Source organism: Pteronotus mesoamericanus, unplaced genomic scaffold (assembly GCF_021234165.1).
Source record: "Pteronotus mesoamericanus isolate MK-2021 breed Mesoamerican mustached bat unplaced genomic scaffold, CSHL_Meso_final contig_100, whole genome shotgun sequence".
In the NCBI taxonomy this organism is placed as follows: Eukaryota; Metazoa; Chordata; class Mammalia; order Chiroptera; family Mormoopidae; genus Pteronotus; species Pteronotus mesoamericanus.
The window spans coordinates 898,976-915,103 of record NW_026554999.1 but is presented as its reverse complement, the minus strand read 5'-3'; the positions used below and the strand labels follow the sequence as shown (position 1 = coordinate 915,103).

Here is a 16,128-nt window from a genome sequence, read left to right as displayed (position 1 = left end):
AAAAGCAACAACACTTCAAGGTACTGGTTGCTTGTCAATAATATCAGAGAAGAAAATGTGGTGAAAGGGAAGTACAGTATTTTTCTGTCAGTGTCAGTGCCCTGTAGATGCTTTGTTAGACAGTATTTAGGAGTCCTGTGGTCTCTTTGCAAATATTCCTGCTTGTTTCAGTGTTATAATTGACTGGGTATTTTTTCCTGACATACAGATTCAACTATGTATTTATCTTAACCGCATGGAGTTATTCGAGGATTATAGCAACAGCAGTCTTCCTTCAAAATGAGAACAATTGTTGGGCAAATGCAGAGATTTTAGAAAACCAGGAAGATATGCAGGAATTTTTCACAATAAATCTTTACAAATGAGAAATACAGAATGTCAGACATAGTATTTTAAGCAGTATGATATTTATTTTATTGTGTGGCTTTTCCGAGTAAATGTGCAGATCTGAAGCTGATTAAAAAGATAAGATGAGCCTAGGCTGACCTGATGGCATTTAAATCCTTTCTCATGTAAACTTAACTTTCTTTCTTCCAACGGTTTAGTATTATAATTATTTTCTAATTAATGTCTCTCTCTTAAGCTCCATTTATAGTAGTATCCTAAAGTATAAACTTATGTTTAAAACCATATTTTTACTCCTTAAAAAGCCATACTTTTAATATATGCAAGAATAATTATATTTATTAAGAACTAATGGCTTAGCAATCACAGTAGTCCTTTTTGATGAGATCCATTCTTTTCCAATGTCAGCTGCATTTAACTTTATCCTTAACTGAAGGAAATCAGCTATGAGGAGAGAGCGCGATACCTGCAAACAATTGTCCAGCACCATTTAGAACCAACAACATTTGAAGATTTTGCAGCACAGGTTTTTTCTCCAGCTCCCTACCATCATTTACCATCTGATGCCGGTAAGATTAAAAGCAAGTATTAGTTACTTGTCATTATTTGAACTTGAAATGCAATACCCTTTTGTTCTAAACACTCTTCAAATAATGGAAAACTTGCTTGAATAAAATTCCAGTTTCAACATTGAAATATAAATTTTTCATCATTATTTAGTAGTTGAATCTGGCCTATAAATTTGATTTATACTTTTTTACCTAAATGGAGTTCCTTTGAAAGTCAGCAGTCTTCACAGAAATACACATACCACATGTTATCTGAGCTGATGGGCTGTGACTGCTGTGTTTCATGGAACCCTTACTGAAGGGAAGTACCTGCAAAAGAAACACAAGTTGAAACAAAAGTTGAGCATGCACTCTGTCAACTTTAGAGGATCGAATTTTAAGGCCAAGAATATTGTCTTATCTCTAATTTTACAAATGAGGCGAATTATCTAGGTTTATAAGTACTTAAAACTGAATTATTTTATAATATTTAAAGATTATAAGAGGGTACTGCATTTTTACTGTTAACTAATTTTGAAGAAATCAGTAAGAAAATAAATGACTCGTGGCCTTCCTATTCTGTAATACTTTGCACTCCTTATGATTGTTTCATTTATTTTATTTTCCCTCTTTAGATCATTAAATATCAGTTCTGTTTATCTGAAGGTAAGACAAAGTGTCAACCAAAACATTCTTTGTTCTTCCCCTATTTCCTTTCTCCAAAATTAGCAAGCACTAAGCTTGTAACTCAAACAATAAGCAAACTTAACACTGCCCTGGTTCATACTAAACATTTCAGAAGTTGTCACTAAGTTTTTTCCAGAATCATATTTACTAACCCAAGTCTGCATGAAGCACTAACACTGGTTCTGGGATAAAAAAAAACTAATAATAAAACCCATGGTCGAAATTAGTTATACTTTGTCGTATTAACCTTCTTTGTTTCTCAGCATGAGAAAGTAGTACTACTGAACTGAAATGGTATGTCTTTGTATTTTATAATGTGTTGCATTGTTATTGGCTATCTTAACTCATCAAATAGTTATCCTGTTGTGTGCCTTGCACTGTACTAGGCACCTGAAATACAAAGATGACTATTTTGTCCTGGCCAGTGTGACTTGGTTGGTTAGAGCCGCATCCTGTAACCAAAAGGTTGAGGGTTTGATTCCTGGTCAGGGCACATACTTAGGTTGCAGATTCAATCAGTCCCCAATCAGGATGCATAAGATCCTCACTCCAGGCATGTGCAAGAGACAGCCAGTCAATGTTTCTTTCTCACATTGATGTTTTTCTCTCTCTCCCTTTCTATTTCTCTAAAAGCAATGAAAATCCTTGGATAAGGATTTTTTTTAAAAAGTGGCTATTTTAATGGTGTTCAAAGGAAGCAGGAAAAGAGAATTTAATGCTCTAAGTTCATTATAGTAAGCCTTCAAATTTTCTTCATGTTATATTAAATAAGTTTAAGAGGCACAGTACTCCTTTTTTGTTTAATTTATTGGGGAAAAATTAATTCTCAATTGAGGTTTAGTTATTGAAATTAAAGCTTCCATTTCTGTCACCATTTAATCGGTCATTATAAAATAACTTTACTTAAAACTGAGAGCCCTTGTGAGTAATATAAAAGACTCAGTAGTGAGAAAATTATATTAAGACTAGGTTGAATCTTTTGAAAGAGAGATTAAAAAGTATAACATTCACTTCAGTGGATTGATACTATCTACAATTACTCAGTTTGGCATAAAGACAGATAGTAAAAGAAAGATAATGAAAGAACATAAATGAACAACAAAAGAAAAACTAGTTAAGTATCCCTGGAAATTCATTTTTAATAACAGAGATTATCTGGTAAATAGACATTATTAAAGTAGATACGAGTAATATATTTGTATGTCATACAGTCAAGCTATCAATTTTACAACTGAAAAATATTGATAATAGGACCACATTCAGACTAACCTTTCCTCTTAAATGTATAAAGGGTGTCAGTTTTAATGTTGTGCTTGTTTACCAGCTGGAGTCCATATTCCTCTTCTTAATGTTCTGTTCATATTTTGCATATTATCCTATATAGTTTGCCAGATATATAACATGGGAAGTAAATAATACTCTCACTTCCTGAGGCATTAAGTAAAGGATGTCACAGCAAACAAGTCAATGCTCTGTTGGCATCATTTTTTTAATGTATTTCTATATTCTATAACTTGTATAACATGGAACTTACAGTTATCTAAATAGTAATGAAAATGTGAATTTTAACATAAAACTTATACCATGCTACAAATTATTTTCAGTTAATTTGGAGAGAGAAACATTGATCAGTTGCCTCCTGTACGCACCCAACTAGGGACTAAACCCACAACCCAGCCATTTTCCCTGACTGGGAATCGAACTGGCAACCCTTCATTTTGTGGGATGACAATCCAACCAACTGAGCCAAGCCAGTCAGAGCAATGTTAGGCTAATTTTTCAAAATTGTCTTTGCCTTTAGGAACTATTAGAAATAAATACTAATGTTTAAGAGGGTGTTTCTACCTGTAAATAACTTGGTCCAGTATTACCAAATACATTTTTATAGACTTTTATAGTTATTAAAGATAGAAATTTTTAGCATAGTGGTTCTCAGTTCAAAAAAATATTAAAACAGAATATTTAGTTCTACAGTAACAAAACATTCTGTTATCTGAAGGATGATTTTTTTCTTCTATTCATCTCAGTTTGATTTCCCTGTCCTTAACCATCCATACATACAGAGCTCCTTTTAAAGTTATAAGTCAAAGCAGAAGAGAGAAGACAAAATAAACCACATAATAGCAATATAGACCTAACTTATGGTTTACAAAAATTACATAATAATATTAAGGTTTTTGGTTCATTTTTACTTTTTAACATGTGATAAAATTTGCCACATTGAGGAAATGCATATGTAATTTTTCTAACCAATCTTATAATTCTGTTCAATGGAATAATGTGGTAAAATACTATGTTTTTAGGTTGACTTAAGATTATCTAAAACCTACTTTCTGGTTACCAGTAATGTACCAACTGTGATGACATTGAAATCCAAAAGAGGACCTTTTTTTTAAGATAGTTTTTAGTGTTATTTAAATAGACATGAAAAACATTTTTGGTGTATCATAGTTGATCCATAAATTTCATAACCATGTTTTCTCAAAATGGACTCTGTCTGTGGCAGTAGACTGATACTTAAGGGAAATTATTTTTATCCCTAAGGTCATTGAGGGGAGATATGGAAGATCAACAAAGTGTGACACACTATAACTATATTAAAACATTATTAGATTGTTCTTTTCCCTTATTTAAAAAAAGTTACAGGAAAAAAATCCTTTTATCTTTGTCAGGCATGTGTGTGTGGAAAACATCAAAAGTTTTACAGTGACCTCTTTTAACTTTTTTATATTCTTGAATACCTCTCCTCAAACTCTAAACTTGAAAATGAAATTAGTCCTCTTCTTGGCCAAATTACATTGGCAGTTTAAAAATCTAGATTTTGAACTACCAGTACATTGTCTTTTCAGATCAAGTCTTTTTTTTAATAAAAGAATAGAATGCCAACAAGAAACAGGACATTTTTTGCTGAAAATATGCAGTAAATATTGTCTTTCTCAATTTCAACATTAAAATAACACCCATCTTTTCCAGTGTTGTCTTTTTTAATATTATGAGCCATAAAAATTTTTAACGTTTATTGTGTAGTATATCTGGAATTACGTCTAATATTCCCTTCCTTTAATCGTGCTAGTAATTAATTACCCTTGGATTTATTGTTTTTCTGCAAATGAAGTTAGAATTTTTAGTTCTTTAAAAACCGAAGGATTGAATGGTGTTTGACTCTCTTTACATATGCATATATATACACATATACACATAAATATACCTAACATCTATACCTACATACAACTCTATAATTACCTTTAGAAAACTTACAGGTTTCTATATTATAAAAATTAATAATGATTCAAATATTTCTGTGCCATCAGAAAAGGGGTTAATTTATATGAGTGATTATGAAGATTTAGATTAGCGTCTAATCTTCCTTCATTGTAACCTATTTTACTGTTACTTCACAAAAAATCTGTATTGCCCCATGCAGATGGGGTAGCATTAATGATGGTCAGATCCATCTCTGAGTCTTTGGATGGAATGAATCATCAAAATTTACCCATTGCTATAGGTAACCTCTTTAGCTCTGTGTCCTTCTTTAAGTTATTTTAAACTTTTCTTTCCAGCCTCTGAAGTGATTGGAAAGAATATATTTTAGGTCCAAAATAATAACTGAGCAATTACTGAGTGTCAGGCACCGTGTTATTATACATGCATTCTCTCATTTAATCTTCGTGGCAATTCTACGAGGTTAAAAAAAAAAAATAGTTTTGCCAGAGTCTGACTTGAGAATCTGTGTTCTCAACTATTATAATTACCCATTTTGTCTAAATATTTTCAACTCCTTCTTGCTGTTGAAAGAGAGAGGAGAGAAATTGCTCAATAATGTTGTATTTACAAATTAGAAATTGTTAAAATTTTTTATTTTGAAGGCTCTACTTTTCTACTCATTGAAAAATCTTTTTTCTTTCGTCATGATCATTTTTTTTTTAATAGTTTTAAGGTTACCATGGAGAAGTACGGGCTCTGGAATCAGACTGATCTGGATTAAATCCTAGAGCTATTTATTATCTACATGATCTCAAATAAATTAATCTGTCTTAAACCCAGTTTTCCCATTTGTAAGGAGATAGAATATATTTTGACAAGCTTAAACTGATATGTTCTAAGTCTGCAATAATGGTACTTCTTGAATATATTAAAATGAAACCACTTGTTTGCCTGTATTTTTGTATTATTTTATTTTAAATTGTGTTATTGCCTTTATAACACTCCATGGTGCATCTGGGCTAACTCCTTTAACAATATTAAAGCAGTAAAATTATTTGGATATTTTCCATCCTTTAATATAAGGTTATTTTATGCTTATATTAGGAATATCAGCATAAGAGTAGATAAATTCTTTAATTTTCCCAAAACTGAACTTACCAGTATGTGATGTTCTCCACATTTCAACAGTTATATTTTGTAAGTGATCATTTTTCAAAAATATTTCTAATTTCTGTCCCTTCTTTCTAATCCTCATTTGTTCTGATTCAAAGTCTTAATTTTCACTCTTATCTGTTTAGTAGCTTTATTATAGGTCTGCACTTATTGTGTACCTGCTCTGTGCCAGGATCTTTGCATCTGTAGTCTTTCATCCCTCACAACTTTGCAAAATAATTAGTACATCTCCATTTTACAAATAAGAAAACTGTCTCAAGTCAGTTTGCCCAAAATCCAACAGCTAGTAACCTGACAAATTTGACATTGAACCTAGGTCCGTCTAACCTGTGCCCATGCTTTCTAACACTTCACATTGCCTCCTAGTTCAGTATTAATTGGAATTGTTTTCAAAGTCACACTGTTTTTAAAGGCTATATTTACCCTGTAACTATAGTGGTTTTAAACTAGTCATACCTATCAGCAAGCAGCACAAACAAAGCCGCAATATGTAACAATTAATTGAGTTCCCTTTTTATAATTGGTATAGATCCCCGAAGTCTTATTTATCATGTTACCTGTAATAATAATTCATTGTCATCTATGCATAATATATGAGACAGTTTATTATACCATCAAGATACGGACACAGTCTGTGTGAGTAATGTAACAATGTTTGTAACAGATATGACATGCACAAATACAGGAATCCATAGATACTTTTTTAAACTTTATACTTGAGGATATATTAATAATAGAAATAAATTAACATTCTTTTATAACTCAGGTGATATAAATTAGTACTTAAGCAGAATAGGATATAAAATGAAGTCTAGGTATCACTGTATTGTTTACATATAAAATGGAGATCTCTCTACTGTAAATTATGTACAGAGTTCGGGTATGCTGAATATATACCATAAATATTTGCTAACACTTGACAGAGCGCTCATAGCTATATGCCACACACACTAAAAAGCCTGCTTTGACTCTTAGTTTACTAAAGGAGGCCTTCACTTTGAAGGCAGTATGGGATACATGGGAATTACTCTTTTTGAGAAAAATATTCTTTGAATTTGGCATATTCGAAAAGCAGTGTTCTCCTAAAACTTTCTCTGATGATGAAAATAGTCTATATCTTCACTGTCCAGTATGGTTGCCAATAAACCACATGTGGCTGCTGAGCACTAAGAAGCCAATTATTTTTATTTAATTTTAATTTAATTAATGTGGCAGCTATGGATAGCATGTTGGATAGTATAGCTCTAGAGATTTTATGACTGAGTGATTAGGCTAACATGCCACCAATACAGTGAACACTTTGAGAGGGAGATGTTTATAGTATCTCTCATAGACTTTTTTTTCTTTTCTTTTTCCCTATTTGAACTTGTTAGTTGGTAAGTATAACATTTGAATTTACAAAGCAATATCCATTGTGAAACATCATCACCCTAACACGTTGCATGACCAATTGTATTTCATATTAAAAGCCTGATTACTCTCCTCCCTGCTCCTCAGTTAACACCTGTAAAATTCTGCACTGTGTGTCTCTCATATCTGTTATCTATCTTCTCTTTTGTTTTTGCACTTCTGCTCGCTACTCCATTTCTTCATTTACAACAAAGAAAGAAATGCAGTGATAGTTCTCTTCCTCCCAAAACCTCCGCTAGAAAACATTGGCCATCTCAAGGTAAATAGCCATGGGCAGGCCTGTCATGATTGGCCGGGAATGATACGCATTACCAGAAACGCATGACCTACTGCTCTCCACCTTCCTCTGCCATCCGTCTGCAGTGCTTTCCTAAAAGGGCCATGGATTCATATTCTCCTCTAGGCTTTCGAGTGTGGGTCCAACGTCAACCAATTCAGATCCTCAGGAGGAGTAAAGGTGAAGAGAAATATGTTTCCTCCTCCTCATAGTTTGAAGGCCAACCTCATTTCAATTAGGAAAGAAAGAAGGTTGGAGAAGCTATTTTAAAAGGAGGTTAATTGACTTGGATTTTGAGTAATAAAATATTTTTTTCTTTGACAATGTGTGTGTGTTTATAAGTATAATTAGAACATCTGGCCTTAAAAACATTCTGAAGTGTTCTACCAGGACACATTCTTAATAACCAAAGGGATACTTCTTATAGTGCCTGTATCCCTTATTGAATGGTCTTATGTTTGCTTAAAAATATCAATAACTTCAATTTATGTACATGTGTGTTATTATATGAAAGTGCTAGTGTAACTGTTTCCAAGCTCGAAGTGTCAGTGAGGTGCTACATTGGCTAACAAACATGCCAAAGTCTTCCCTACTGAGTAGGGAGATATGTATGTTTAAGCCTGCAACCTGCATGATGTGTGTTTGTCTGTGACACACATACAGAAACTTTTCATATACATAAAACCCAGCAAATCTGGAATAAAGTGCCTTAAAATATACAGAATTTTTAAAAATTTTGTTATTGTTATGTTTGCTGATTTTTTTTTGTTTGGTTTTTTTTTTTGAAGGGCTTTTATTTTTAATGTAATTTCTTATTTATTAATTCAGAAAATATTTGAAAGCCTACAATGTGCAAAGTTCTGTAGAGTTACTGTATATTAAATAATTATAATCCATGGAAATAAAGTAGAGAAATAAAGAGCTTCTTTGTAAATGACACAGAGAATTTTCTAATTTGACATTGCTTTGCTTCTTTTAAATTTTTGTATCTTCTAATTCTACTGGTTACCTCTTTGCTAGGACTGGATAATGTAATTGCAAAAGTTTAAGTTAAGGAAAAGAAAAACATTGCTTATCTCTTCTAAATTGAGACATGAGGGGTCAAATTGTCTTTTTGACTGACTTTCACATGCGAATTCTTGCCCTCTTCCTTCCTGCTGGAATTTGTCTTGCTCCTTCTTAGAAGTGTATTTTAATACATAGTATGTGTAATGGTCTCATAGTGCTGAATTCCTTTTGGAACTGATTGGTACTGTTATTTCCAAGTTTGAGCAATGAAGGCCCTTTTCTTGGTTATACTCTATACCCTAGAGATAGGAATTGGTCCTTCTTACCTGCTTCTTAAGCCCTGCCCTGCATGCTCATGGTGCTTTGGATCCCTGTCCTTTCTGGCCCGAAGATTTTGCTTCCTATTGCTTTTTCTCGGGAGCTGTCTGGTTGGTTCTGGCTCTGGAAATAAGGATTGGCGCTTTCTTGCTAATATGACATGAGCCGCCAGCAGGTCATTGTTTTAAATAAAATATTAGTAGACTGTTGTAGCAAGCAAGTTTGGGGCTTGCTCTTTTCTCTCAAAAGATCTCATTAAAGGTTGGGATCCATTGCTACAGATCAGTAGCGAAAGGTGGTGTTTTGTGGGATGAGAGGCTAGATGACCTAATGCTCTTGCTTTTCCCCACAGGCTCCTACCCAGAGATTCTACCCAGTGAAACTCCCACAGCAACGCAGGTAGATGGGGCTGACCTGGCCTCTCCAATGTCTCCTCGAACTAGCAAAAGCCGTATGTCCATGAAGCTGCGTCGTTCCTCTGGCTCAGCCAATAAATCCTAAGGAGACAAGCAGCCCAGCAGTGCTCAGCAGTAGCCACCTTAGCATGCACATAGCGTTAACCCTTTTGGGCCCTCTCGTTTGCCATAACATGCATGTTCCTTCCTGAACACTTATTGTTAAAAAAAAACAAAAAACAAAAAAACTGGATTTAAATAATTTGTAACTTAATATTTTAGATTTGAATTGTTTATTCAGTTGGTTTTTTCCCCCACACTCCAACTGCCATATTTGGGGGAATTTTATTCAACACCCCTTTACCTTTCTAGATAATTATGTCTAAGTAGTCTTACTTTTAATTTCATAAATAACTTTGAACCAAAATATAATTGGACAGATAGTCTCATTATTTTATCATGCCCCACTGCAACTTCATGGGCCCAGAAAATGTATAATTTTTTTTACAAATGTAAATTTTTAAATTTAAGCATTTGTAAAGTTATAGCAAAAGTTGCAGATCTGTTAATATACAAGATATGTATGGATTATTTATGTTATGAAAACAAAACACTTAAAATAAATGGTCTTTTAGCTTCTCAAATTCTAACTGAAATAATTTTAGCATTAACTTCCTCCCAAAGCAATGCCTTGTTTCTTAACTGTGCAGGTGATTCCATATCTAATAACCAGAAAAATCACTGTGCTATACTTTGATTTATGTTTAGCTTCAATATTTTTCTAATGTTTTGCTTTTTAAATAGTATCACTGTTAAATGCCATTTGTTTTGAGATTGTGCCCTTTTATTAATGGCTGGTAGATCCTGGTGTATCTGTGTTCTTTCTTAAGTACCAAAAAGGGGAACTTGGGAAGAAAGAAAGAAAGAAAGAAAAGGAAAAAACTTTTCTAATATAAATGTGTTAATTAAATTGTGTGTGTGTGTTTTTTTAAAAAGGAACATGGCCCAGGAGTCTAAATTAAACCTAATACTGTTAATACTGAACTTGCAGGTGCAGGTTGGTACACATTCCACCCTTCAGAAGTATTTTCCTACAGTAGATAAGCTGCTCACATTTTGCTCATACTTTGTTTTGAATGGGCATCTCCTAAGCAAATGTAGCATGACATCGGTACTAACTGCATGTGTAAATATATCATACTAGCAAACTCTAAAATATAAATTATATATCACCATTCATGTAGTACCTACAAATTTGTAACAGTGAAAAAATATATATGGTATAATATTTAGTAATACAATAAAAATTATTATCACTTAGTCCATGAGTGTTTTGTCTTTTATTTTTTGTCTTGTATATATTTTCAGATTTAATAATCCGGGTTATGTGATTAACGGAGAGACATGAGGTGTAAACTAAGGTTATCTTAGTCATGAAAAATTGATTTGAATTCTCACGATTCACCCCTAACTTATTTCTCAGGGATCCTGCCACAATCATTAAAAATGCAGGAAATTTTACACCTTCATAAGGGCTGGCCAGAAACTCCATCCAGTGCACTTGGTTAAAGCATCAGTTTATCTCAACCTCATCTCATGTTTCTTTGATTTCTTAAATTTACTTTGCTTTATACTATACATTCAGGAACAAAACTTTTAATAGTTTCTAAAACCTGTACACGTGAGTTATTTTATTATAAATAAAAACACATTCTTATGAAATGATATGGAAAAGAAACTTAAATTCCTAAGAAAGAAGATAAACAAATGGCCTTGGGAACAAGATAAAACAATGCAGTTTCCCACAACCAAAGTGAAGGATTACAAAGAAAAAAATCAAAGTAACTGATTACACATTTCTATGGTGATTTGGTTTGGTTTTTAGTGAACAGCTAGTGAGTTGATGATAGGTAACAATGGAGTGAAAATACCAACTTGAAATAGTGAAGTTAATTAGCACAATTAACATGATTTTTTTCATCTGCAGATAACACCATTAGCTTTTTTTAAAAAAGTATTTAAAATATTTTTCTTTTTGTAATATTTTATTATTTATGCTATTACAGCTGTCCCAATTTTCCCCCTCTTCCCCCCTCCACTCTGCCTACCTGCCCCCTATTCGCATAGCCAGTCCCCACACATTTCTGTTGACATTTTGTGGTGGTAAAGTGTCTTTAGATTTAAAGAATAGTGCATATTTTTTGCCTTTTGGAGTTCTGTTTGTGCAGCCATACTTCAAAGGAAATTTTCCTGTTGCGTTTCTTCACCATTACATTCATTTACAAAATATAATTTCTCCTGTCTGTATTCTGTCTAAGTGGGTCACTATGATTCTAAAGTAGGATACTGGCTTTGGGAAGATAAGATGTGGCTTTGAAAAATAGGCTGTGTTTAATGGGATTCTTAAGACAAACAGAACACAACAAAGCACCGGCTATGCACATTTATTTGGCGGTAGGCATCTTACAAATATGAGCTATCTGTCAAGCAGTACTCAGCCAGTGTCCCAAACTCTAGCTATAAGGGCATGGGTACAGCATGTACACCGAATATGGTTTATTAAAAAACCTAAAACAGGTTGCTGAAATGAAAATACTGTATGTTGAATGAATTGCTATTCTGTTCCATGGTGGAGTAAATGTATTAACATCTTCCTTAAGCTGAACATAGTTTAATATATAATATATGCTGTATGAGATTTACAGTGAAAGCATTAAACAATTTGGATGAAACCATACTAAACAGTTAAGAAAATGAGTTCTATATTTCCAAAAACCTATTTTTTTAAGGTTTAAAGTATCTTGCTGAATACTACACACACACACACACACACAAATAGCTAAAGGTGAGAATCTTGGTGGTATCTCAGCTCCTTCTTGTAAAGTAGTGCCCTCCTCACCTTCAAACACTTACTTAAAAAATGGACTAATGCTAAGAAAAGGAAAGCTTACAGGGAGATCCCCACAACCCCAAAACTCGCGAAGATCCTATAGTAGTTCCTGCCTGGAGACACAGGTCTTGAATCTACAACCCCTCCACCCCTACCCGACCCCAAAAGTTTGGCACCAATCACAACTTAATTCACAGAAAAACCACTGCAAGATATCTGACCCTACAGAGACAAACTACATAGGTGTGCGATGGCAACAGGAAAAAAAAAAAAAAAAAATGACTACCATTTTTGGTCGCTAGAATCCTTTGTAGATATTGAGACATGCACACATTCACTGAGACTTTCCATAGGAATTACAAGTCATAGGATTCATTAGGATCTTCAGAATTTGGTGAGCAAGGAAGGAATCCTATTTTTGTAGGGTAAGTGAGAAGGGTTTAAAGCTGACAGTACTTGACCGCGAATGTTTATACTATCCATATACATACCTGCTCTAGAAAGGGATTTTACATTTTGCTGTCCACTCTGTCAGAACATTGACTACGGGGACATTTAGGAGAGAAAATATAGGAAGGAAATGGGGTAAACTTGCAAGTTGAACAAAGCCCCGCAGAAATTCCCATGATCTCTTTCCTCCGGGGCCAACCTCGCAATCTATCCCGTCTCTCGGCCCTCAACAGCCTGGCCGCAATGGCATCTGCAGCAGCAGTACCTGCCGACTTTCTGAGGGGTGGCACTTATTGATGTGTCGGGTCAGCCCTGGGGAGCTAAAGAAGGTGGACGGGCAGTGCTTGCACGAGAAAATTTGCTGAGCACTCCCGTCGGGTGCCCCTCCCGGGCCCGGGGCTTCCGGGGACGCCCCGGCCAAAGCCGGCAGGAGCAGCTCTTCCCGGACGGCGTGCCACAGCCTGTGCTTGTCCCTGATGTCTGCGGACGGGAAGTGTGCCCCGCACAGTGGGCAAGCGAAGGCCAGCGGGGCGCTGCGTTCGGAGCCAAAGCCTGGGGCAAGCGCGCGGGCCGAGCCCGCCTCGTGAGTGCCCAGATGCTTGCGCAGATAGGCTTGGCGACGGAACTTTTTGTGGCAATAGGGACACACAAAGATCTCGGGTTCCCCCACACCACTGGCAATGCCTGGCCCAGGCACCCGGCGCCCCAATACCCCCTCCGAGTAGGGAACCCGAGGCAGCGGCGCCTCGAGGTGGGACAACACCTGGAGGCCCTGGGACTGGGCGCTGCCTGGGCTCTGCGCCGGCCCGGAGCTGTCCCTGGGTTGAAGGTGCTGATTTTCGGTCTGTTCTGCCCGGCTGTTCTCCTTCCCCTCCGCCAGAAAAGAAGCAACAGCCCCGGAATCCGGGGAGGACGAAGGAGGAAGCTTCCCGTCAATCGAGGAGACTGTGGTGGCGTTTGCGACTGCGGGACGGGGCTTGTGCCAGCGGCGATGGGAGGCGAGGTTCGCTGGGCAGCTGAAGACCTTGTCGCACTCCGGGCAGCGGTACTCCACGCGTACGATGCGGGAGCAGCGGTGCTGAGCCAGAGCGAAGGGGTCCGCGTACTGCTCCTTGCACAGCTGGCAGATGAACTCCCCCAGCGGCGTGCGGCTGCCCACCAGGCCCCGGGACGGGGCTCCGGGCTCCTCCTCCTTGATCTTAAGGCCTAGGACAGGGGATGTGGTCACTTCATCCGCGAAGCTCAACTTCCTCATAGCCTTTGGCTTCTTGACTCCTGCAGCCGCAGGTCCAGACACGCAGCCCGGAGGTGCCTTGGCGCGGCGTTCGCCAGCAGCGGGCCGCTTCAGGCTCTGCAGGGTGGCTGAGAGGGGCGCGGGGTCCAGATGAAGCGCGGGCTCTGGGAACGGTGCCCGGAGCGGCAGCTGGAACTGCTCCCCCGAGGCTGGTGCGGCTGCTGGTGCCACTGAACAAGAAAAAGCGGCCACGGCGGCGCCCCCGGGGAAGGACTCGGCGGAGACCGGCGAGCTGAGGCAGCGCTCCAGAAACGCCCGGCGCAGCTCCGTGCCCACCGGCTTCGCAGGGCTGGAGCTGGGCCTGGGACCCTCCCTGCCATCCGCCCTCCACTCTGCACCTTCTTGCCCGCGCAGTCCCGGGCTCACCCCAGCTGCCCGACAAGGCGACCCCGACAGCTCCCGGGCCGCCGTCTCCTCCAGCCCCTTTCCGGGTTCCTTCGGGCTGGGGGGTGCCGCCCGCTCCGTATCCGGCTGGGGGGCACGGGAAGGCTCTTTGGGGAAGGGCGGCGCCCCCTGGGGCTCCAGCCTGGGGAAGACCCGCTGGGCTAGGCGCACTCGGTGTGCCCCGCCTGTCCGTTTAGTTCGCTTCACCAGGAAGCCCCTTGGCATGGCTGAGTCGAGAGCGCTCGGGGGGCAAGGAGTAATGGGGCTGCCACGGGGGCTGCAAAAGGACGAGCACCGCAGCTACCCGAGCTTCGTGGCGGTCATGCATCCGCCGCCTTTATAGCTGAGACGCAGGCCAGGGGACCACTGGGCCATCTTCAGGCGGGACTGTCCAATCAGGAGTGGGAGCGGGCGCCTGGGGCGGGGTTTTCGCCCTGCAGGGCTCACGAGGGTCCACAAGGCGGGCGGCGAGCACTCCCCTGCCCGCTTCTCCCGACCGCCGCACCACGCAGCCCCAGCAGGTGGCTTAGGGGCTGCCCAAGGCACCTCCCCTTGCCCCCCAATGGGGAAAGACGCAAGAAGGTAAGGTCGGGAGTGTGAGGAAGCCCAGCACTGCCCACCTCAGCCTCCACCAGGGACCGTAAGAGGAGCCCTGCTGGGGGGCCATCTAACGGCGCCCTCCTTGCTGCCGTGACCCTGCTGCCCCCCCGCCCCGTGGGTAGGGGCCTGATGGGAAAGCGCCCCCACCCTCGAGAGCAGAGCTGAGAGGTAGGGGCCGTGGGCAGAGGGTTTCGAGGAGGCGACCAGGTGGGTATCAGCCAGAGAATGGGTTTACATCCCCTGCCCGTATTAAGCTGATGAGAAGGCACAACGCAGCGGCAGGGCTGCTAAATCCACCACTCTGTTCCTACACTTGACGGTAGCAGCATGTCTGCCATCCAGTATCGATCGAGACTGCGTGCGTCTGTGATACTATGAGAATTCATCTGGGAAGAAGGGCTCTCAGTGCGGGAGGTCGTGCGTGCCGGCAAGCCTCTGGAGCTCAGGACTCCGCAGGTTTCTGGGCCCTCGCCCTCAGGACTTATAAATGCCCCCTCCCAGATGGGAACAGGAGTGGGGAGAGGAAAGTAGAATCTAATTTTCCACCCTCCTCAGATAAAGTGGTTTATCCGCTCACACTTTCCACTTGTACTACCCAGAGACATGACTTAGTGCCTAACTGGCCTGTTTAGAGCATGGAGTAGATCCGAGTGAGAAATACTGGTGGCATCAGGATCATGCGATACTTTGCTAAATGTGTGCTGTAGACCAAACTCAGAAGATTTTCATCCAGTGCTCTGTAACGGCCCAACATTGTTTTAAGCACTAGAAGATATTTGAAAGTTTGTGATACTAGCTGACAATGAAATAATCAGAAAATATATGACAGATGTATAATAAAGGGCCCAAATCCATAATATAGATGTAAATCCAATGTTCTTTACCCAATAAGAATGGTAAAGAACTATGTGTTCAAGTCCCCTTACAAACCCATATTGGAGAAACATACCAGGCCACATGTTTTTAAAGCAGACTATAGCCAAACAGATCTAGTTATCAATAAGCACATTCTGTCTTCCTTCTAGCGAATTAAGTGTTTTTACAGGGAGAGTGTTATTTTTAAGCAGATTTGGAAGTAATTATGCATTTGTTACTCATTGACTATATTTTAGGCACTCAGGTAGATTCTAATCTTTTCACACATG

At 39.0% G+C, this 16,128-nt stretch overlaps 2 protein-coding genes across 4 annotated transcripts in view; one reads left to right on the top strand and one right to left on the bottom strand.

Moving 5' to 3' along the window:
- RALGAPA1 (Ral GTPase activating protein catalytic subunit alpha 1) overlaps nucleotides 1–10,632 on the top strand; it is a 260,435-nt gene extending 249,803 nt beyond the window's left edge. For 2 of the 3 annotated variants that reach the window (XM_054588112.1, XM_054587963.1), the window contains 2 exons: nucleotides 790–914; nucleotides 9,323–10,632. In XM_054588112.1, coding sequence (XP_054444087.1) covers nucleotides 790–914; nucleotides 9,323–9,471 — 274 coding nt within the window. In that variant the 3' untranslated portion in view covers nucleotides 9,472–10,632. Of the gene's footprint in view, nucleotides 1–789; nucleotides 915–7,330; nucleotides 7,334–9,322 lie in introns of all 3 variants that reach the window. The other variant, XM_054588037.1, reaches the window with a different exon arrangement.
- A 2,299-nt stretch (nucleotides 10,633–12,931) lies between these two features.
- On the bottom strand, nucleotides 12,932–14,608 carry INSM2 (INSM transcriptional repressor 2). The gene has a single exon (XM_054579969.1). It carries the CDS (start codon nucleotides 14,606–14,608, stop codon nucleotides 12,932–12,934), a length of 1,677 nt encoding a protein of 558 aa, XP_054435944.1.
- Nucleotides 14,609–16,128: the final 1,520 nt, after the last annotated feature.

Excerpts from the sequence above, each read along its gene's own strand:
- INSM2 (XM_054579969.1), bottom strand. The coding sequence starts at position 14,608 with ATGCCAAGGGGCTTCCTGGTGAAGCGAACTAAACGGACAGGCGGGGCA.